Source organism: Agelaius tricolor, unplaced genomic scaffold (assembly GCF_023055355.1).
Source record: "Agelaius tricolor isolate 1412-34295 unplaced genomic scaffold, bAgeTri1.0.p SCAF_5, whole genome shotgun sequence".
Lineage (NCBI taxonomy): Eukaryota > Metazoa > Chordata > Aves > Passeriformes > Icteridae > Agelaius > Agelaius tricolor.
The window spans coordinates 53,974,258-53,997,065 of record NW_027269265.1 but is presented as its reverse complement, the minus strand read 5'-3'; the positions used below and the strand labels follow the sequence as shown (position 1 = coordinate 53,997,065).

At 49.7% G+C, this 22,808-nt stretch overlaps 1 protein-coding gene across 7 annotated transcripts in view; it reads left to right on the top strand.

Annotated features, from left to right (window-relative positions):
* DAGLA (diacylglycerol lipase alpha) overlaps positions 1–22,808 on the top strand; it is a 56,697-nt gene that overhangs the window by 4,281 nt on the left and 29,608 nt on the right. For 5 of the 7 annotated variants that reach the window (XR_011679346.1, XM_071428191.1, XM_071428194.1 and 2 more), the window contains exons 3-4: positions 20,648–20,786; positions 21,419–21,630. Coding sequence is in view for 6 of the 7 variants with exons in the window: in XM_071428191.1 (XP_071284292.1) it covers positions 20,692–20,786; positions 21,419–21,630 (307 nt within the window). In the remaining variant the exon portion in view is untranslated. Of the gene's footprint in view, positions 1–9,335; positions 9,703–17,809; positions 17,983–20,647; positions 20,787–21,418; positions 21,631–22,808 lie in introns of those variants that run through there. The other 2 variants (XM_071428196.1, XM_071428192.1) reach the window with 2 other exon arrangements.

The following is a 22,808-nucleotide window of genomic DNA, read 5'->3' as shown; positions in this document are numbered from 1 at the left end:
CTTTTCCCATTGGGTCTGATAAATGATCCTGCAAATTGGTGCTGTTTTCTCCCGTGGGAAATGAACTGTTTCACCTCCCAGAAAATCAGAACAAGGCAGGTGCTGCTTAGGAGCTTCCAGCATCTCAGCCAGCCGGGGATTGTCCTGAAAAACTTTATCCTGCTCTGCTTGGATGCCATGATTAGAATGCTGGAATGATTTGGGTTGGAAGGGGCCTTAAAACTCACCCACTATCCCAGGTAACTCCAAGCGCCATCCAACCTGGCCTTGGACACTTCCATGGATCCACAACTTCCCTGGGCACCCTCTTTCCTGGTGATATCCAGATCCTATAAATGTTCTTCACGTACATCTGGGCCACGTTTAACCTTTGGAAGCACATTCCCCTTTTTGTGACTCCGGGTTTTTTCCGGCTGATTCAGTTGTTTGTCACCATCTCCATGGCACCAGAGCATCCGCTAATGACAACCAGCATTTCCCTAAATGAGAGCATTCAGGGATGAACTGGATTTTTCCTTGGAGAGGGGAAAACATATGCCCTGTCAGAGGAAGGAGAAAAACTTCCCATAAAAGCAGGAATTTGTGATTTGTGCTGCTCATTTTCTTCCCTGGATAGAGTAGGGAATAAGGGAAAATTTCGTGGAGAGATTTTGTGCTCTGTGGGATTGCTCTTCCCTCTACCTTTGTCAGTTCTCCCATATTTTCTAGTGGAAAAAGAGACATCCATGTTCCAAAACTGGAAAGATTAGAGCTTTCCTCAAAATTCACTGACAAATCCAGGGGCAAAATTCCCTTCCCCTTTGTGGAATTGTGGTGTTAAAACTTCTGTGGGAAGCCACAGGTTGCTTTGTCCGGAAAACCTTCTTCCCTCTAAATTTTGTGGCTATTCCTGGATCAATGTGTTGCTTTTGGAAAAGAGTCTTTTGGCCTTTTAAAAAAAAGAAGGGATCATATTTTCTCCCTGAGCTCGTTTGAACACCTCCAGTGCCATAATCAAATTTAACTCAGTAGGAAACGGGCACATCCCCAAATCCAGTGTTATCCATGGTTATTCCAAGGCCTGATAGAGCCTGAGATAAAGGGATTTGTTGCATGGAACCCTTTGCCTTATGGAATCCCAGCTGGCAAGGAGAATTTCGGGACTCTCCGGGGCCTTGCTCTGACTTTGTGTTCCCCTTGGATGAGGGCGGAGGAATGAGGAGAGGCGAGCTGGGAGGTGGGAAGCACGTGGGAAGCTGCAGAAAATGCTCGGGAATGGGCGGCTGAGTAAGTGCGGAGCCTCCTGGGAATACTGGCAGAGTTGGTGAAATTCCCTTGTGAGGTGGGGAGCAGGAATTTGGGGAGGGAAATCGGGAATATGCCAGTGTTGGAAGTTTCTCTGTTATCTAACGTGTGAGTTTGCAGGATGTGTTTTATTCTGGAGAAAAGAAGGGTTGGGGGAACTTCTCATTCCCTACAACTCCGTGGCTGGATGTGGGAGCCAGGTGGGATTGGGCTCTTCTCCCAGGGAACAAATGACAGGACAGGAGGAAGCGGCGTCAAGCTGCATCAGTGGAGGTTTAGGTTGGATATTGGGAAATTTCTTCATGGAAGAGGTTGTAAAGCACTGGAAGATGCTGCCCAGGGCAGCAGGGACTGGTGGAGTCCCCTTTCCTGGAGGGATTTAAAATCCATATGGATGTGACACTTTAGGACATGGATAAGTGGGTTGACTGTTGGATTTGATGATCCTAAAAGTCTTTTCCAACCTTAACAATTCCATGATTCTCTATGTGCAGGCCAGGCACTCCTGAGGGGTTTGATGTTCCCAACTTTTCCCATGTCCTTCATACCATAACCCATGTTTTGTGTCCATGGATTTGTTGGCTCGTTGCATGTTTGTTCCCTGGAATGGCTTGAACCCTGTTTTCCAGCCATTTCTGGGTAGGAACTCCAAGGATTCTCACATTTTGCCTTGATGCCCTGGGACACACAAGGTTTAGTTTGGTCCTCAGGGGAATGATCCTGCCAGATTTTCCTTCTCTTGGTGGGTGAAAAGACAGGGAAGTGAACTTTTGGAATTGCGACATCCGCAAGCCCGGTAAGGACTCGCGGTTCCGGGTTTTTGGGATACGCTGAGGGGATTCAGGCAGCGGAACTGATCCGAGGTGGCTTTTAACGACTCCGGGCTCACCCAGATCCTTCTGGCTCAGGAGAGCGGAAGGGAATGCGCTGTGTTTGTTCACTGGATGCTCATCCCAAGGCTCGGATTAGTTCAGCGTTCCGTGGCAGCTCCAACCGGGTGGACGAGGTGCTGGGGAGGTGTCACCTGGGCAGGCTGAGGAAGAGGCGGAGTCGCCCCAGGGAATGTGGGAATCTCTCCAACACGGGGGATCCTGGACTGTCCTCAGCCAATTATCCCTTTAAAACCTTGGGGTGTTGTGCAATGGACGAGTCAATCATAGGATATCCCAAGTTGGATGGAGCCCACAGGGATATTGGAATCCTGTTGTCCTTGGTGTTCCCAGCTGCCCTTGTATTTATCCTGTCATTTTCCAGAGGCTCTCCTCGTTTTCCTTTCCATGTTAACTCTTAATTGAACAACGCTTGGAAGCAGGATGTGGATTGAGGAGAGTGAGAGGCACTTCCCACTGCTAAGAAATGAGGCTTCTCATTCCAGAAAAGCCTAGATAGAGGGGGTTTGGAAAACCAGGTGGAATGGGAAGAACTCATCCTGGTTACTGTTCCTGTAGCAGCAGGATTTTGCCTTTTGTGTGCCGGAGCTGGGAAATGCTGCCCTTTGGAGTGCAAAAAGCGTGGAAGGGTGTGGTCCGAACAATCCGGAACCTTTTCACCTGAAAGCACCTGATTTATGACACCAAAATCCCAATGTTAACGTGGATTTGTTTGGTGAACTGCTCAGCTCCGAGTTCCCTGGGGCTGGGCCAAAACACTCCCTCCTGCCTGGCATGGAAAACACAGCCCTGGAGCCTCTGCTCTGGAGCACGAGGGCTCAGCATTCCCAATAAACAGTGAGTTGGCCTTTCTCTTCTTCCAGCAGGTGCTGTTTGGCTCAACCTTAATATTTAGGGAAGGATTTGGGTGGAGAGTGGGAGCAAATCCACTTTTCCTTCTGGAAAAGTGGAAAATCTGAAAAATCCACTTTTCCTTCACCATTCCAGTGTGTCAGGGCCTGGAAGTTTTACATGGATAGGAGGAAAGCAGATGGATCTCCTGCCTCAGTGTCCAGAGGTAAAAGGTTTTGTGCCAGAGGGTGTGATACTGGAATTCCTGGTTGTCCAGGCCTGGAGAAGCAGGAGATCCTGTTCCCAGACAACGTGACCTTTTGTTGCTCTGTACTTGAGATAGCTATCCTGGTGTTTGCTCAGCTCCTTACACCTGACTGCAAGGGTTTTCCAAGGAATTTGCATTTCAAATTGGAGTTTTTGTTGAAACTCTGGCTTTTTTGGGGGAGAAAAAGTGAAAAATCCCATTAGGAGAGAGGAAAAGGGAGGAATTTAGGACTTGGTGGCCCCTGGGGCTGTGGCTGCTGCTCCTTTTTTGGAGGAGAAATGAGAGAATTATTCTTTTACCTTTCCCAGTGTTTATAGTATTCCAGCTGCTGAGGCTCCATTAGACATTGCTGCTCTTGGAAAAGGAGATGAGGTTGGAAGTTCTCATGTTCCTATGGGAACAGGGAGTTGCAAGGCTTGGAGTTCTCATTTATAAGAAGATTTGTCAGAAAAGGTAGGAAAGGCATTTAATTTCTGACTTAAGTGGAAAACCAAGATTCCTTCTCTCTCAGTTGGCTCCTGACTCTGAGTTTTCCCATTCCAGGCTGCTCTGTGGCCTCGGAGTTAATTACAAGTTGGATAAGGAGATGCCCAAATCCGCCCTGCTGGGTTTTTTTGCTGACTCAGCAGCTCACAGCTCCTTTTTTTAGGGAGGGGGCAGCAAAAAGACCATCTTGGATTCCAGATGCTTGTGGAGCAGGGTTAGAAACCCCCTTGGGATGGCTTTTCCAGGTTAAGCTGTTCCTGAATCTGCTTTTCCCACCTCCTTGGAAGTAGATAAGATATTCAGGACAGAGAAATCTGGTTTCTGTGCAGCTGTTGTTTAAATAGCTCCCAAGGAATATGGGACTTTGCCCAGTCCTGTCTGCATGCCTCTTCCTGGGAATATTGCCCCATGTGTGCTCAGAAAGGCTGGAGGGGGTGGGAATTCAGGAAAACGGCTGCGTTGTGTGAGGGAAGAGGAATTGCAGCCCCAAAGTTCGCTTAGAAAATGGAAATGGGAAAAAGATGAGAGGTCAGTTAAGGAAGAACTGTGGTTTTTAAACGTTTCCAGGCAAATCCAATTGGAAAACAGGCACGTGCCATGGGATGGGGCCTGGGTTTCAGTGTGCTGGGATCCTGACTGAGGCAGCTGTGCAGTTTTTCCCTGTGGGAGCTTCCCTAGGGTTCTTCTGCCACTGCACCATGGCTGGGTTGTGGTCAGCGCATCTGGGACTCTTGCCTGAGGGATCCAGTCCCTTAATTTGTCATAAATCTGGGATTTGGGACTTCTGCCTGAAGGTTGTCATCCCTTATTTTGTAATAATGGGGTTGTCTTTTTTTTCCCTCTAAATTTGGATTTTTGATTAATTAGTGGCTGTTATTAATTATTACTTGGTACTTTAATACTTCAATTTTCCATGTTTCCAATGCTGCAGAATGGAATTTGAATTCATCTGTCCCTTTGGAGGGCAGGGAAGTTTCAGCTCTCCGGTTAAAGAGGAGCTCTGCCTTCCTTGGAGCCTTTTTCCTTGGAACTATTTTGGGAACATGACTTCATCTTCCTCCTGGAGCGGGGGAAAAGCCCACCCCAGAAACGTGGGGGATTCAGAGCTTCTGTTCTTCCCTGCAGAAAATCACGGAATTGTGCCTCAGATTTCCCTGAAATGGGGGTGTTGGATCGTTGTAGGAGGGAAAAGGGGTGAGTTGTGCTGCTGGTGGACGGATCTGTGCTCTCCAGAGGTCACTCCTTGCTGGCAGCCCAGAGCAGGAATGGGATTCCTGGGTGCTGGCAGCTGAGGGAGGGGTGTTAAAGAGGCAGCTCCTGCTGGCTTTTCCAGTGATTCCAACCCCTTCCCTCCTTGTTTTCTCTTGGATGTTTACCTCTGGATTCTTTGGCTCCCATCCTGGTAATGCTAAACCCTGTGGTGGACTTGGGAAGAGCTGGATGAGGGTGGAGGTGAGATTTGATCCCAACACATTTCAGAGCCTGGATTGTCCCTTCCTATCCCCCTGCTGCTTTCCTGGTGGAAACACAGAATTTTCCCATTTTGCTGTGTTGTCTCCTTCCTGGCTTATTGGGGAGAGAGGGAAGAAGGGATGTGTGAGCTGCTGGTGCTGGAATTTAAAACTTCCTCATGGAAAGGAGTTGGGATCATCCCAGTGTCCTTTTTCCCTTTTCCAGCTTCAGTCTGGCAGCTGGAACACCTTAAAAATTCCAGCCAGGAAATCATGTAACTGAGGGGGGAATTATTCCTAGTGTCATTCCATAACCTGATTCCCTTACTCCAGAGGGATCATTTGATCTTTTGGTGGACACTGATCCCAGCTGGGAGCAATGAATATGGTGGAGGGAGGAAGAAACCTGTTGACATGGAGTTTTTCCAGCTTAAGGGATGCTTGGGTTCATCCTGTGCTGGACAATTCCAGGATGAATGCTGGAGCTGGATATTCCCTGGGTCTGTGTGCTCTGCTGTTTCCCTCTTTGCAGTAAAAATAAAATCATTCAATATCCATGGGATCTTTATAAATCCTTAAATATCCATGGGAAGTTACAAAAACGGGAATGTCAGCAGTTGGAGACATTGATTGATTTCTTTTTTCCCCACTGGAGAAGGTGTGTTGTCTGTGGAATGTGGGAAAGACTGTCAGGAACCTGGCTGGGAAGGTGTGTGAGAAGCTCCTGGAATTCTGGGAGCTGTTAGGAGCGCTCAAGAGATCCCTTCTCCAAGAGACCTTTGGAATTCTCTTGGTGTTTTGAAAAAAAAATCAAAGCCATCTGACAAGCCAGGTGACAAGTGACACTGGAGTTGTGCCAAGGGAAGTTTTAGGTTGGATACTAGGGAAAATTCCTTCATGGAAGGGGTTGCAAAGCATCGGAACAGGCTCCAGTGGTGGAATCCCCATTCCTGGAAGGATTTAAAATCTACATGGATGTGGCACCTGGGATAGTTGTGGTGGCCTTGGCAGTGCTGGGGAATGTTAGACTGGATGATCTTGGAGGGCTTTTCCAACCTGAACAATTCCATGATCTGTTTGTCCGTGCTGTTGGACACACTGAAGTCTCAGCCTGTCGTTTGGGGACAATTTGCCTCTCCCCTGGGCTGTGGGATCCCAAAACATCTCCACAAGGATGCAGGCAAAATTCCTGTTATTCCTTATCAAAAAGTCTGGGAATATTTTCCCTTGCTGCCCAGAAGAGAACTGTAGGAGATCTCAGTTTGTGCCTGTGCTCAGAATTTAAGGCTGAGGGAAGGAACTGAGGCAAAAAGAGGCACAGGACTGGGATGGAGAAGAGTCGGACTTGGGCAGGGATAATTCCTGATCCTTCAGAGCTTGATTATTATTCTTTAATCAACTGTGTTAATTACAATATCATCTTGCTCCCAGGCCTCTGAGCTCTGATCAGGGGTGAGGATGTGAACTGAAAAAGGTGGAATAAAGGAATTTTTTCAAGCTTTGCAAGTTCACTTGTCCTGGCAATAACGGAATGAGTCACCAAACCCCAACCCGGGTGCCTGTGATCTCTTCCCAGCTGATTAGAGCATTCCCACCAAGAGCTCTTCCAGGCATTTCCTTTTGAAGCTTAATTGAAAAAGCTCTGGATGATTGGATACTTCATGGTTAATTATAAGATAATTAAAGGAAAGCAGGGAAAATCCACACCTGGACCAATCCTGCCGAAGGAATCTCTGCAAAGGCACTCCATTTAATTACCAGGATGGCCACGCGTTGCCTCGGGAATGAGAGGAAAAAAGGAATTTCTAAAGGAATTTTTTTTTCAGCAGCTTCAAACTGGTTGGGCTGGGAGCCAGGGGCTTGTCCTGAAGTAGATCCCAATGAACAGATTTTTTCCTTATAATCCTGTTAGGATTATAAATTGAAGTGTGAAATTTGTTTGGAATTCGTGTCTGCTGGAGGAGGGGAAATCAATTGCAAAATGCATCCCTGTGCTGTTGGAGCAGGGATCCTTCCTGTTTTCTGAGGATTGCCAACTTCCCTGGACAAGATTTGAGCCCATTTTGTCTTTGGAAAAATGGATTTGCTTTCCAAAAGCTGTGGGGGTGTTGAATTCGGTAGAGAAGGATTGGGATCACCTGGCCATGATCCAGGATGTCCAGCAGCCAGGTGGGAAATCCAGGTACAGCCCTGAGGATGATCCTGCTGGAAAGGGGATGTTTTTCCTGTTCAATTCAGACATGGATTGAGGATAGGCTGGGATTGCTGGAAATGTGCAGCCTGGACAAAAGAAAGCTCCAGGGAGACCTTAGAGCTTCTTCCAGAGCCTAAAGGGGTTCCAGGAGAGCTGGAGAGGGACTTGGGACAAGGGCCTGGAGGGACAGAACAATAGGAATGGCTTCCCACTGCCAGAGGGCAGGGATAGATGGGATATTGGGAAGAGATGCTTCCCAGTGAGGATGGCAAGGCCCTGGAATGGATTTCCCAGAGAAGCTGTGGCTGCCCCATCCCTGGAAGTGTCCAAGACCAGCTTGGACAGGGTTTGGAGCAACCTGGGATAGTGCAAGGTGTCTTTGCAGGGGCTGGCTGGAATGGGATGAGCTTAAGGTCCCTTCCTACCCAAGCCATCTGGAATTAGGGATAGTTTTAGGAGGAGCACATTCATCTCATTTTGGGGATCCTCCTATCTATATTTTAGCAATCACGTGGTTGATTTAGTTTCTGGATCATCTCCTGCTTCTTCTAGTAACCTCCTGTCATAGCCTGGCATTCCCCAACTCCAGAGCTGGTGCATTCCCACATGTGGCCAGTTGATTTTTCCTGCTCCCTGTTTGCTTGGGAAGGATTGTTCCTGGTTTTCTGTGGTATAACCAATTGTTAGGAACATTCAGTTCCAATCTGTGCCATTCAGTTTGTGCCTGCACAGCTGCTGGGAGCCAAGGAATGCTTTTCCAGGGATTTCTTTGGCTGCAGCTCTGCTCTTGTCACGTGGGCTCTCTGCTTCTGCCTCACCTCCTTTCACCTCCCTCTTGTCCAGCTTTTCCAAATGAATTCTGGCTCTGGAGCTGGTGGCTGAGAGGGCAGGGACAGTGTCCCTGGAGTGACAACTTTCCAAGCTCCTTGCAAGCCCTGCCGAAGGACTCCCCCGTAACAAGGGAAAGCGAGGAGGGTATGGAAACATGGAAAGTGGTGGTATCAGGGAGAAAAATCCCAGGATAGTTTGGGTTGGAAGGGATCTGGAATGTGATCCAGGTCGATCCCCCAGCCAGGGGCAGGGACACCTTCCACTAGCCCAGGTTGCTCCAAGCCCCAGCCAGGCTGGCCTTGGACACTTCCAGGGATGGGGCAGCCACAGCTTCTCTGAGAAATTCAGGGTCTCATCGCCCTCACAGGGAAGAATTTCTTGCCAATATCCCATCTAATTCCACCCTGTGGCAGTGGGAAGCCATTCCCATTGTCCTGTCATTTCATGCCTTTATCCAAAGTCCCTCTCCAGCCATCTTGGAATGTCTTCAGGCACTGGAAAAGCTCCATGGTCTCGCTGGAGCCTTCCCTTCTCCAGGCTGAGCAAGGTCAGTGTATCAAGGAGACACCAGGAGTGTCCATTAGGGAATAAGCATGGAAGCAGGAGATTCCTGGTGCCATGGCTGCAGCCAGGAATGTGTAGCCATGCTTCCTGTGGCACCAAGTTTGCTGGATATCAGAGTGTAGATACAGGAATCAGCAGTTCCAACTCCAGGATCTGTAGTGATGAATCCACAGGGAGAAACAGGCACAAGGAATCTGTGTCAGCAGGAAAAAGTTGGAGTAAATATGTGTGAGTAATTCCAGGAGTCAGAGCTGGAAAACATGTGGAAATTGAGGAGATGTAAAGCTGCCTTATGGAATTAAATAATTCCTGAGCTTGAAACTGAATCCCTATCTCCTGGCTGTCCCTGGGGAGCAGTGGGCAGGGCTGGATCCCTGCTGGGGAGTGATAGGTGTTGTGGCTGCCAGGAGAGCACAGATCCCGAGGGCCTGGAGAAACTGTGGATCAGCTCCACGTGCAGGCTGTGGGTGGTGAGGAGGAGGAGGCATGTGTGTGCTGGGATTCAGAAATGCAGCTCCTGGAGTGTCCAAGGACCAGGGAATGTGGAAAAATAAATATATTTAAGGCTTAAATATGACACAGGATCACGGAAGCCTGGGTTTGATTCATCCTTGCTTACATAAGCAAAAGGAAAAGAGGATTCCTGCTTTTCATCACAAATCTGGGATTCAGGAAGAGTCTGGAGAGTTCAGCTTGGCAGGATTCAGCCCAGGATTGCAGTTCTAGGTTGCTTGGTTGTCATTAGGGAGGCGCTGGATGGGTAGGAATTCCTAGGAAAAGGAGAAGGAAGCATTTGGTCTGTTGGTCCTGGTGGTTTGGAGAGGTGTGGGACCAGTGCTATTTGTTCCCTGTGGTGATTCCAACATCTTTATCTCAAGCACCAGATGGAGGAAAAGCAGGCTGGTAAGTCCCAGGATTTGATTACCATGGGGTGGGAATTTGGGACTTAATTCCATAAACTTGGGAGAGAGTTGGAGCTGCATGTGCTGGACTGTTGGTGGTTTTCCGTGTGCTCTTCCTCAGTGAGCTCCATGTTCCTAATGGACAATGGGCCTTTCTGGGATAGGATGAGAGAGGAGCTGTTGGGGTGTGGAAGGAGGGAGCTGCTCCCAAGGGTCTCCATGGGGGCTGGAATTTTGGGGTCCTGCAGCACTGGAATAGGTGATTTATTCTTAGGAGCAAGCACTGAGGCAGGAAAGGTTTTCCCAAGCTGTCATTTGGATGAGCTGGAGACTCGGAAACTGCCTCTCCTTTCCTCATTCCCTCCTTCCTTCCCTGCTCCTGCTTTCTTTGGATTTGCACTGTAATTAGCAGTTTTATGGGAGCTGGGGCAGAGCTGGCAGCTTCCTTTAGAAAACTGTTCTCCAGGTGGGAATAAAGCAGGATTCTTCTGCTGGGAATGCTCAGCCTGATGCTTTCTTTTACTACCAGGGCTATTCCCATGCGTTGAGGTGGAAGCCTTGGGATGGGAGGGGCAGAAGCACATCAAGCACATTTCTTGGGAAGTTGCAGCTGGAAATCCAGAGTTAGACTTGAAATGTTCCCATTGAGCTTAGGAAAAAAGGGGAAGAGGATGTTGTCCATGTGCATATCCCAGCCATGAACATTTCTGGGCTGAAATTCCCACTTCTCTGCTGTTGTGCATTTAAAATTCCCACCTGTACAGGTGTTCCTGTCCTGGCCCTTCCCCAGACGGGACTTTGGTGTTTGATCCTTGCTTCCATGGTAAACATGGAAGTGAAAGTGGATACATTCAGTGTGGAAAGAAGCCCTTGGATAGCAGCAATCCTTTGGATGGTGGTGATTAGTTCACAGGATCTTGCTGGAAAAACATGAATTCAGGGTTTGTTTTTTAATCCATAAATATTCCTGTAGGTTCTGGTTTATCAAATGAGCTTACAGAAATAACTGATTCCAGGATATCATGATGTTGGTTTGATTTTCACTGGAGGCTGGGAAAAATCTGGAATTGGGGCCAAGAAGCAGATTTTGCTTAATCAAGTGTAAGATTGATGCTTCCCAAGATATTGGAAAGTGGGAATCTGGGAGGGTTTGGGGAGTTACAGCAACAGGCAAAGCACAGAAATGGCATTTTCAGGGAATTCATAGCATTCAGGAATGTTCCCTCTTGAACGTACTCCCACAGGATGAAGTCCTCAAATAGGCTGTTGGTGGCTTCCACTGGAAGTTTCACTTGGACTTTGGGAAGTATGACCTCCATAACCTCTTTCCAGGCTGATTTCTAGGAATGTGGGATACAGGTGTGTTCTCAGCTAAGGAAACAAGCAGGGACATGATGAGGGAAATAAGCAGGCAGCATCAGGAAAATGGGAATAAGTCATGTCCACGTCAGGTTTAGGCTGTTTGAAGCCATTCCCAAGGTTTTTGAGACTGGAAGTGTCACAGATCCAGGATCCCTGTTTAATGAGGAAAAATTGTGTTGAGAAAATATGCATTTGGCTTTAGATTCCCAAAAAACCTTTCCAGATAGCCCTGATTCCCAGCATTTTTGACTTGCAGCTGGGCATGTACCTGCCCAACCACTTAGTCATGGAATCTGAGAAGAGGAAAACTCCTGAGATAAGTTGTGGGATGTGATGCAGAAAAAAGGCCAAATTGGGAATGCTGGTGAGCAGGGAGTAGAATAAGAAGCTGGAGGCCCTGGAATTCCACGTGTCCCTCTTTCCCCCTCAGTTCCAGGAGGGAGGGAAATAATCCCTAGTTTAAATTTCCTTAGGATCATTCCTGGGAGATGTGCAGAGCCAGCATTGCCTCCTATGCCGGCAGATGCACGTGGAGGGAACCTCTCCCTGACGATTCCCATGGCTCCAGAGCCTGGAGCCGCCTCTCCGGATGCGCTTCTCCTCTCCAGCACATTTGTGGGGAGGGGGGAGCAGGGAAGGAGTGCCAAGGAATGGTGTTGACCACACAGTTTTCCCGAGTTTGGCAGGGATTTTGTGTTCTCCCACTTCTTTCGCTCTCCTCGTGTTGGCAGCGGTGGTCCCGGCGCCGCTCCCGGTGGCTTTCCCTGCATGTGACTCATCCCCAGGGAATTCCTGAAGCAATGAGTCAAGTTATTGGGAAAACTGTTTGCCCACTAGTGTAAATTAGGGAGCCAAGAAGCTGCTTGCAGGAGGGGAGAGATGCAGTTCCTTTTGGAAATGCCTGGGCTTCTCCTCCCTCTTCCTGAAGAAGGCACATCACTTCCAGATGTGCCAGAACAGGGATGCACCTCTGAATTCAATATCTCACCTGGATATTTGCTCCTTCTGCTTTTTTTCTGTCTTTTTTGAAAAGGAGGCTGAGCTGATAAGCATTCCAGGGTGGAGTAAAACTGTCAGGAATTTGCGAGGATTGTAGTGGAAAATAGCTTTCCCTAAAGAAATGAGGCTCCATCCAAAATTCTCCTTGTGTAATTACTGGTCACCTCTTGGATTTGCCCTGGCTGGCTTAATCCAGCCCTTGGAGTTTTGGCTATAAATAACTCAGAGGCAGTGTGCTTTCCAACCAGGAATTACCAAGTTCTGTGTGTAGCTGTGGGATATTCCAACAAAACCAAGGATCAGTGATTCCCAGTAAATATATCCAGGGAGCTGTTGTTCCACACCTGGGAGAGCAGATTTGGGATGCTGGGAGCATTTATTGCTGTATCCATCACCTCATCCGGGTATTCCTTTTGTATTCCCTACCCCATTCAAACCAAGCTTTCCTCGTTGTAGGGGATTTTATTCCCCTGTAGAACATGGAGTTCTGTTTGAAATCCCAAATTAATTGGAATTTATTACATTTTCCCCCGTGGCAACTTGGCCGTTATTTTTGCCCGAGCTCGGAGTGGTCGGGAAGCTGCCCGTGGGCTCTGCAGGCACAAACTGTGGGTGGAATTGCGGAGCTGCCGGCATCGAGACAACGATTGGGGGTTGTTTTTAACTCCATTCCTGGCAGCACATTAGGACTGTGTGTGACAGTTCCTTCTCCACTCCCAGATTCCTGAAAAAGTGGTGGCTTCCCTTGTTTTTCAGCCAGGTGTTTGTGCAGGCTTTGGATTTTCCATAGGCTGATGAGTTCAGAGTTCTGGAGTTAAGGTGTGCTCTTGTCAAGGTCAAGGAGAAAAGTCCTGGGAGTCTTGGAGGTGTGAGTGAGGCTTTCCCATCCCTTTCCAAGCATTATTCTCCCTTTCATTTGGGCAGCTGGAGTATCTCACGGTGATCCCTGTCTTTATAAACTTTTCCCTACAAACCTCTTCCTTTATGCCCAGGGATGGTTGCTGAGGTCTGGAATTAATAAAGCCCTGTGGATCCTTCACCAAGGGGGACATGGAAGTGCTGGACTGTGTCCAGGGAAGGGTTTGGAGCACAAGGAGCAGCTGGGGGAGTCAGCCTGCAAGAAATGAGGGTCAGGAGGGATCTTCTCACTCTCCACAAATCCCTGACAGGAGGGTGGAGCCGAGTGGGATCAGGCTCTGCTCTCAGGGAATAAGTGGCAGGATGAGAAGAAATTGCCTCAAATTGCACCAGGGGAGGTTTAGGTTGGTTATTAGAGAAAATTCCTCAATGGAAAAGGTCTTAAAGCATTGGAGCAGGCTCCAGTGGTGGAATCCCCATCCCTGGAGGGATTTAAAAGCCATGTGGATGTGGCATTTGGGGACATAGGATAGAGGTGGCCTTGGAAGTGCTGGAGGAATGGTTGGACCTGATCTTGGGTGGCTTTTCCAGCCCTAATGGTGATGCTGTGGACAAATCCTGGCCCATGGGGTGGTGCAGGGATATCCAGTGGAGAGAAGCGTTGGTATGTGCAGTGTCACTGGTTTCTAGGACTGGGATTCCTGGGAACAGTCTCAGAATTGGTCCCAGTTGTTAGGAGGAGGTTCATTCCAAAGTGGAGAATTTCCTTGTTTCTTTTAGATTCAGTGAATCCCTTATCCTGCTTTTAACTGGGAACAATGGCTGGGAGTGGCACCTTTGGGATTTGTCCATCCTCTTGCACTAAATCCATTAGGGTTTGCAAGATAGTCCCATTTTTCCTGAAAACTCCACTGCTGCGGTCAAGTCCATGCCAAGGAGATGCAGACTGGAGTCTCCTTATTAAAAATTAATCATTCCCAATGTAACAGAAAGGAGATGTCGTGCATGTTTGAGGGAAATGTGGGATTCATGAGGCCTGTTTCTACCCAAGGCAGGAGAGTTTGGAGTTACAGAAAAAGGGGATGAATTTAACCAAGGAGAACATGCACCTTGTTGTGTTTATGGCAAAGGGGCTTTGGGAAGGAGTCTGAGGGAGGAATGAGGTGGGATGGAGATGGATCACTACTGGGCCATCTGGGAAGTGGCTACACTGATGCTGTATTCCTCACCATTGCAGTTACAAGGAATTTATCCCAGGATTTTGGGGTTAAACTAGTGGGCCAAACAGGTAAGTTCTTGTTCCCTGTGTTTTGAAGGTCAGTTGGTACTCCGAGATTATTTTGGGAATTTGTGTCAGTGGGCAGTGCTGGAGTTCCAGATCCAAGCTGATCCCATTAGTTCTGTCCCGATGACATTGTGGAGGTGATTGTGGTGCCATGGCCTTATCCTGAGGGAGACACATCCAAAGTGTGCCAAGCCACAGGAGGCTCTTTGAACCTTTCCTGTCTCCAAGCTTCATTCCCTGGCTCTCTGCTGCTGACTCTTTTTATTCCATTCTCCTTGGAAAATGGGAGATTATCAAGGAGAATCTTCAAAGTAGCCATGAAGATATCCCAAAATTCTAATCCCCGTTGATTTTTGCCAGTGATCTCTGCCTGGGGTTTGCTTATAAATATGGTTCTTAAATGTTCCATGAATCCATGGAATATTCCTTAAAGTAGAGGTCTGTTCCCTTAATCACCTCCGGTGAGGGCAGAGCTCTCCTCACAAGCTTCCGGCAGCTGCTGTGCCTTCTTCCCCCTGGGAAGAGCTTTCCCTGCAATTCCTGCAGGCACTGCTTGCAGCAGATACTTCCTGCCCCTTGGAAATGGCAGAAAGGACTTGCCTTCCTTTGGTGCCATGGAATTTTTCCCCTCTTGGTATTCAATCCTGGAATGGTTTGGTTTAGAAAGGACATCGAATGCTCATCCCATTCTACCCCCTGCTGTGGACAAGGACACTTCCCACTATCCCAGGTTGCTCCAAACTTTGTCTAGTCTGGACTTGTCATTCTAGGCTTGAGGCAGCCACAGCTTCTCTGGAAAATCCATTCCAGGGCCTCACTCTCACAGGGAAGGATTTCTTCCCAATATCTAATCCAAACCCACGCCATGTAAGTGGGAAGCCATTTCCCCTTGTCTTGTCCCTCCATGCCCTATTCCAAAGGCTCTTTCCAGCTCTCTTGGAGCCCCCTTAGGCACTGGAAGAGGCTCTAAGGCTCCCTGGAGCCTTCTCCTCTCTGGGCTGAGCCATCCCAGCTCTCCCAGCCTGGCTTGAGAGCAGAGCTGCACCATGCAAATTCCTCTGGCCAGCTTCAGGACATTCTGTATGGATATCACCCATCCCCCTTCTCCCTGGAAGGCGAGAACAATTCCCAGATTGTGAGAAACCAACTCAGAAACAGAAAGAGCCTCATTAAAAACCCTTCAGAACAGCTGGATGGGGCCTGATGGGGTTGGATCCAAGCTGGAATTGATGATTTCCGTCAACTCCAGTAAGTGCTTGATGGGAACGAGAAGGTTCTGAGAGCTACAAGGGAATGATCCAGCCTGAAATGGGAAGCCCATATTCCATGTGGGACATGTTGGTGAGGGAAGGAAGTATTTGGGGTGACTTGATGGGACCACAATTCTGTTGGTTAGGGAAGTGAACTGTTTGTTATCCTGCAGAATGGAAAAGCAGCATGCAGCATCCATGCTGTGCCCTCAGGACAGGTGTCTCCAGCACCTGGGCAAGGTGACCTGGATGTGCCCTCAGGGAGAAGGGAAGCACCTCTGCTCTGGAACAGAAAATCACTCCTGAGGAAAAGCTGCTATGGGAGCTGACAGGACACAAAGCTCCTTTGGTTTTGGTTTTCCAGCTCCATTTCCTCAGAAGTTGAGCTGGGAGCTGGCAGGCCTGGACTTGAACTTCCCAGCAGGGGACAGCAGGTTGGGACTGGGACATTCCTGGGGAACATGGTGACATTTCAGCCAGAGAAAGGGATCCTGGGAGGGGCAGCATTCTGGGACATGGTGCTGGATTTCTGTGGAACAGTAAAGGGCTCTGTCCTTTAGCAACACCTGCAACCGTCCACTGAGACCTACAAATCCAATCTTTTTGGTGAATTCTGTAGCCCTGAGCAGTGAAGGCAAACATCTGGCTTGTTTAGAGGGAATTTCCTTGGGTGAGTCACCCTGGAGAACTCTGGAATTTGCAGAGGCCAGCTGGAAGAGGGTGCTGGCAGAGATGAGATGGGATTGCTTTGTCATACCTGGGTCTTGTGAAAGTGCCATCAGGTGTCTGAGGGAAAAGGTAGGGAAGGAATATTGGGATAGTAGGGCTTCCTCCATGCAGACATCCCCAGGGATCTGGCAGAGGGAGAAAAAACTCCTAGCAGGTCTGATTTCAGCCTGGGTTTGTCCTCCCATGTTTTGCTCTGAACAGCAGGAGGTCAGGAACAAGGAGAGGTTTTGGGCAGATGGAAGTGGGAATCCTGAGTTAGCCTGTGGATGCAGGGATGGGGAATTGTAGGGGGTTGTGAACTTGTGGATGCAGGAATGGGGAATTGCAAAGGGTTGTGGACCTGTGGATGTAGGGATATAGGGAATTGCAGGGATGGGGATTTGCAGGGGGTTATGAACCTGTGGATGCAGGGATGGAGAATTGCAGGGAGTTGTAAGTATGTGGATGCAGGACTGGGAATTTGCAGGGGGTTGTGAGCCTGTGGATGCAGGGATAGGGAATTGCAGGGAGGGGGTTTTGCAGGGGGTTGTGAACCTGTGGATGCAGGGATATAGGGAATTGCAGGGAGGGGGATTTGCAGGGGGTTATGAGCCTGTGGATGCAGGGATGGAGAATTGCAGGGAGTTGTGAACCTGTGGGTGCAGGGATGAGCAATTGCAGGGATGGGGATTTGCAGGGGGTTATGAGCCTGTGGATGCAGGAATGGGGATTTGCAGGGATGGGGAATTACAGAGGTTTTTGAACCTTTGGATATAGGAGTGAGGAATTGCAGGGGGTTGGAGCATTGGGCTGTGTGGGTGCCTCGGGAATCTGCGATTCTGGGAGCTTGGAGCAAATCCTGCCTGGATTTGGGTGGAGGGAGTGGGTGACTCCGGGGGTGTTGCTGTGGTGTGGGTGGGCTCCTGGCATGCAGGATCCAGGCACAGCCTTTTTCCTTCAGCTTTATTTCCTGGTGTACTTTTCCCTAAGGAGGCTCATGTCAGATGGGATGGGCTGTTGGATTAGCCTAAGTCTCCGAGGTTTAGCTGGAATGTTTTCTCACTGTAGCGTTTTTCTCCCTTGCTCTTTTCCCTAAGCCTTTCCCTACAGACAGCTAATTCTCCCCTTCCCCCACATCCTGTCATAGCCCAGAGCATGTCACAAGGAATTAACGGCTGGAAAGGCCGGGAGAGGCTCCTCTGGAACAGTCTCTCCTTTCTGTGCCCGGGGTGGCCCCCTCTGTGTGTCCCTTTTGTGTCCCATCCAAGTCCCCTCCCCCTGGCCATTCACTGGGAGAGTCGGTGGCCAGGAGCCTTTCCCAGCCCGATGCCATGGCTGTGTCCGAGGGCTCCCGGCAGCGCTCCCGCTTTCTCGGTGGGAAGAGGGAGGAGGTTTGTGCCGCTCCAGGGTTTTCCTCCTCTCCCGGCTCCGCATTTCTGACAGCATCGCCCGCTCTCGCTCCCAGTCCTCCTTCCCACAATCCACGTACAATCTCCTCAGAATAGGGATGATGTCACTTCCTTCCAGAGGGTGCTGGGGGGTGTGGAAGGGGGGAGTCACGACCTCTGGCTCTCGGCATTCCCGGTGGATAAATGAGGTGCAGGGAAGGGAGTTGCTCTGAGGATGATGCCCGGCTCTGTCGGCAGGCAGATCCCAGTTCCCACGCCGTGCTTCCCTTTGCCGAGTGGGATTTTCAATGGCTGCAGGAAGAGTTTGCTCTTCCCTCCTGAGCTTGTGATGCCTGTCTCCCTGGATATGCACTTTTCCTGAAATACCCTTCTGGGAGAGAAGGATGCGCAGCGGCTGGACCACATGCCATGTAAGGTTCCTGCTTCCCTAGGTCTTGCCCGGCTCTGAGGGGGCTCCTTGTGCATGTGCTTCCCTTATTTCAGTGTCGGGAGCTTGGGGCTGCTGGTGCTGGGATTCAGCTTTCAAGATCCTGGGAATGTTTGGCTCTTTCCAGCAGTTTTAGGGACAGTGTGAGGGTTCTTGCTGTCACAGAGCTGGGGTCAGTGGTCTCAGGGCTCTTTGCACTCCAGCCTTCCGGTCCTCCCAGTTCCTCTGCTGGATTATATCTTCAGCATCTTAAAGCAGTTCCTGGGATGTGCTGTGCTGGGATGAAGCTGAAGAGTCCTCACAGTGAGAGCTTTTTTTGGTGGGTTTTCCAGTCTCAGGCCTTCCGTCATCTCCCTCCTTTCCAAAGCAGGGCAAAGCCCCAAACCTCCTGGTTTAAATTCAGGAATCTTTGGGAATAAATTGGGAATGTTCCTGCCCTGGGAGCCTGGTAAGTGGAGTGACAGTTCCACAGTGAGTATTCCCGTATGTGACAGTGAGTGACAGGCTTCTCCGCTCTGTCCCCATCTGTTGCCGTGGATAAGGAATCCACATTGGATATTTGTTGCTGTCATTGATACCCTGCTTCTCAAACTGGGAGAGGGTGCTGGGAACTGGGAGAGCCCAACTGGAGGGGTGGAAGAGTTCCGGAAAGCGCGTTGGTGGGATGCAGCCGAGGGATGACGGGAACGGAGCTGGGCTGGGAAGTGCAGGAGGTGTATCCAGGGTTTGTGATATCCCAGCTATCCTGGGTGGTGAATGACAGGCACGATGGGGATGGGAGGGAGTCTCCAGATGGCCAGAGAAGTGAAGGTAGAGCTGCAATGTACCCAGTGCTCTGATTATTCTGTGCTGAGGAAGTGGGAATCCAAATGGTGTTGGAATTTTGCATTTGCTTTGTTTGTGGAATGGAGCATTTCCTTCAACTGAGTGACAGGCTGGAAGCGGCCTGTTAACTATGGAATCTCCTGGAATTTGAGGGGATTGTGTAGGTTTTCAGTAATGGGTGGTCGAAATGGGTTGGAAGATCCATCCCAGTGGCTGTGGGTGTCGGCACAGGAGAGGAGACTCTGGATTTGGGATATTCTGGGAAGTGGTGAGGTAACCACACCTGATTGCTGGGTTGGATTTAGTGGGACAGAGCAGGAATTGGTGCCATGGGCTGTCTCAAACCCAACATTTGTGTTATCTGGAAGGTTCAACTTAGTTTAAATCATGGGCAACCTGGACTGGTGGGAGCTGTCCCAATTCATGACAGGGAGATGGAACTGGATCGTCTTCAAGCTCCCTTCCTATCCAAGCTATGCTGGAATTCTATGGATGTCCTCCTCTTTCTAATTTGTTTTACCCACAGCACTAAATTAGGGTCATCATATCCAAGTGTGGGGGTTTTTTTGCCTGGTACAGGAAGTATTGCAGGTGATATTCTCTTGGGAATGCTCTTGGAAATCCTGTTGTAAGTAATGGATGAGGTCACTTGGTTGTTTGCTGTTGGGTTCCCGGAGGCAAAAATCCAAGAGCACTTAGGGATTTGCAAGTGAAGCTTTGGAACAGCATGGCCACCGCAGGGCATGGCTGGAACACTCCAGCAGCAGTGCATGCATGTGGGAATTGGGAGGTTGGTGGAGTTGGGAACTGAGATGGACCAACTGGGAGAGCTTGGAGCAGAGAGGCACAGGTGAGGTGGAGCATTCCCTGCTAGCACAGGTAAGAAGTGGGACAGGGATTAGGGCATGGAAAGAGGGACAGGACTAATCCTCCAATCCAGAAATCCCTGGTGTCTGTGGAAAGAGTGCAAAGACACCATCCTGGATTTGACAAAACCAAGGAAAATTCCTGGTAGTGGGTCATGTGTTGAGCCAGGAAGGCAGGAGTGGGATAAGGTGTGCTGCCAGAGTCCCTCTGGAGCAGTTTGGAGTACGGCCAGCTGGGATGGAGTGGGATGGCTGTGCTGGAGGAGGCTGGAGCGCCCTGTGCAGTCTCGTGACTTTGCACCACTCCTGTTTCTATTTTCCAAAGGGTTTGGGAAGCCCTAAAAATAGGAGCACAAACAAAACCCAGGGAGGAACAGCAGCTCCTCAGTCTTCCACCTTGGAATTGGTCGTGCCTGTCAGGGCCGGTGCGGATGCGACGGAGATGTGGAGCTGGCAAGATGCTCCTGCTGGTCCAGGGGGAGATCTCCTAGGAGCCAATATCCTCACTGAAAGTGCTGTTGGGAGCCAGTCTATAGTTCCCCAGATGCTGTCACTGGCTGTTAATGGATGTTTTGGTTTCCTGAGCCAAGTGTGGGGGGGAGAATTGTTGGACAACAACAGCCTGGCAGCAGGTTTGTGCATGGAAAAACACAGTAACAGGGTTTTCCAGAGATTTGAGGCCAGGATGACCTGTCCCAAATCCCACAGTGGCTGCTCACCATCACAGCCTAACAGGATTCCAGGTAATCCCATGAAGTGGATCTGGATGAGTTACACACCGGCTGCACCTAATACTTCCCACTCCTTCAAATCCCAGCCCTCCTTCCCGAGCATGCCATGCCCCCTGGTGCTGGAAGGAAGCAGCTCAGGGATAAACCAGTATGGCTCCCAGGTTGTGGGGCTCTCCAGAGGGGGCTGGAGAGGCTCAGCAGCAGCTTTGCTTCCATTCTTTTCCAGGAGGTGAGTGCTGTGCCTGCTGAACTTCCCAGGACCCGCCAGCCATGCCAGGGATTGTCGTGTTCCGCCGGCGCTGGTCTGTGGGCAGCGATGACCTGGTTCTGCCAGCCGTCTTCCTCTTCCTCCTTCACACCACCTGGTAAGTGAGAAGGGCACAAGGATACTTGGAATTCACCCAGGAATTCTTCTGGCTATTTCTGGCATGGCTGGAAATTCTCCCTGCACTTCTACATGGGGCCAGAAAGTTTGGTTGGGGCATTCCTGATGAACACCATTTTTCCAACTTCTATTTTTGTAGCTTAGCTCTGTTCCAAGTTCTAGCCTAGTTCCAAAGAGCCTGACCAGAGCTTCTTGTTATCCTCCTGTGCTGCCTAAGATTCTCCTCTGGAATTTAGGACCGTGTTTCTGTACAGAAGCTCAGGAAAAACAGGCATGGAATTCTGGAATGGTTTGGGTTGGAAGAGACCTTAAAGACCATCCAATTCCAACCCCCTGCTATGGGCAGGGACGGCTCCCATTAGGTTGCTCCAAACCCTGTTTAACTTGGTCTTGAACACTTCCAAGGGATGTGGCAGCCACTACTTCTCTGGAGTGGCAAATCCCACGGGATAATGTGGCATGGATGAAATGGTTCTGCTGGGGGTAGCAGGGCCTCTGGATGGCTTGGGGGATTTGGGGCCCAAATGAAGAATAATGTAAGGAGCTGTGGGACACTGAGGAGGGAAGAGCTGTGGGATATTCCATGGTTTCCTTGGCTTTCCTGCCCGGCAGGTTTGTGATTCTCTCGGTGGTGCTCTTCGGGCTGGTGTACAATCCCAATGAGACGTGCTCCCTGAACCTGGTGGACCACGGCCGGGGTTACCTGGGAATCCTGCTGAGCTGCATGATCGCCGAGCTGGCCATCATCTGGCTCAGCATGCGCGGGAGCATCCTGTACACGGAGCCGCGGGATTCCATGCAGTACGTCCTCTATGTGCGACTGGGTAAGCGGCCGGAGCCTCCACGCTTCCCTGTGCTCTGCCCTGGAGCCTCCTCTCCCTGCCTAGTGGGGCTCCTCTGGCACGGCCAGATGGCTGCCAGGATGTGCCGTGCATCCCGATGAATCCATAGGCTGCGCCTTGTCACGGCTCTCAGACTGGCAGGCGATGTCCCAAATAGCCTCCTTTCCCTCTCGTGGAATCTGCTCCCCTTCTGTCTCTCTTTCCCCCCACTATGTTTTCCAAGGATAGAGGCATAAATCCAAAGGTTCTGACCCCCAGGTGTTGCCTCTTGACTCACCTGATCCATCCCTCCAGGCACTGGGAGGAAAAGAGGTTTTCCACCTGCTCACTCCCTTTTTCTTCCTATAAACAATTCCTGTCTTGCTCCCTCTCCAAAAACTAGAGCAGGGAAGAGAATTATTCCTTGATCCCTCATTCCCTTTTAGCTTGTTTTCCCTGGATTCTGTTGCCTTCCAGGTACAGAAATTTAATCAGATTTTTCTGTGCCAAATGAAAGGTTTTAAGAGAAAAAGCTTTGGGGATGCAGAGCCAAATCCATTCCAAACAAATCATCCATTTGCATCCCTGCTTTTTGCCGGGTTGTTTTCCTGCAGAATCCACTAAAATAAGGATAACCTTGCTTGAAAGCTCAGTCTGGAAGACTTGGAATGCTCAGTGCAAGTCATTAATGCAAATAGCAAACAAATCTCCCTCTCCAGCTTCCCAGCCAGTCTCCCTGGGGAAGCAGTTTGTTAAAACCGGACTAAGTGGGGCAGAGGAGGTAGGGAGAATCAAAAGAAAGGTTTTCCTGCCCCCCAAAACATCCCTTCTTCTTCCTTAAACTCTCTATGTGCTCAGGACTGGGATTTCCTCTGGATTTTGGGTCTTGTATTCCCTTTTTCCTGGGTATTTTGCTCCTGGTGGTTGATCAGTTGTGCTGATGGAAGTGGGAGCGTGACCAGTGTGTGGGCAAGGTCCATGTGACTATCCCAATTTAAGCATGTGCTGTTTAATGCAGAGGAATTTAGGGAATTAACTCTAATGTGAACCTGGGAATGTCTCATCCCTGCTCCTGCTGCTCCTGTCCTGCAGCAGGCAAAGGGGAGAGGAGCCAAGGGAAGCAAAACCTAACTCAGGCATAAATTGGGTTCATCAGGAACCAGTCCCAGCCCTGATTCCTT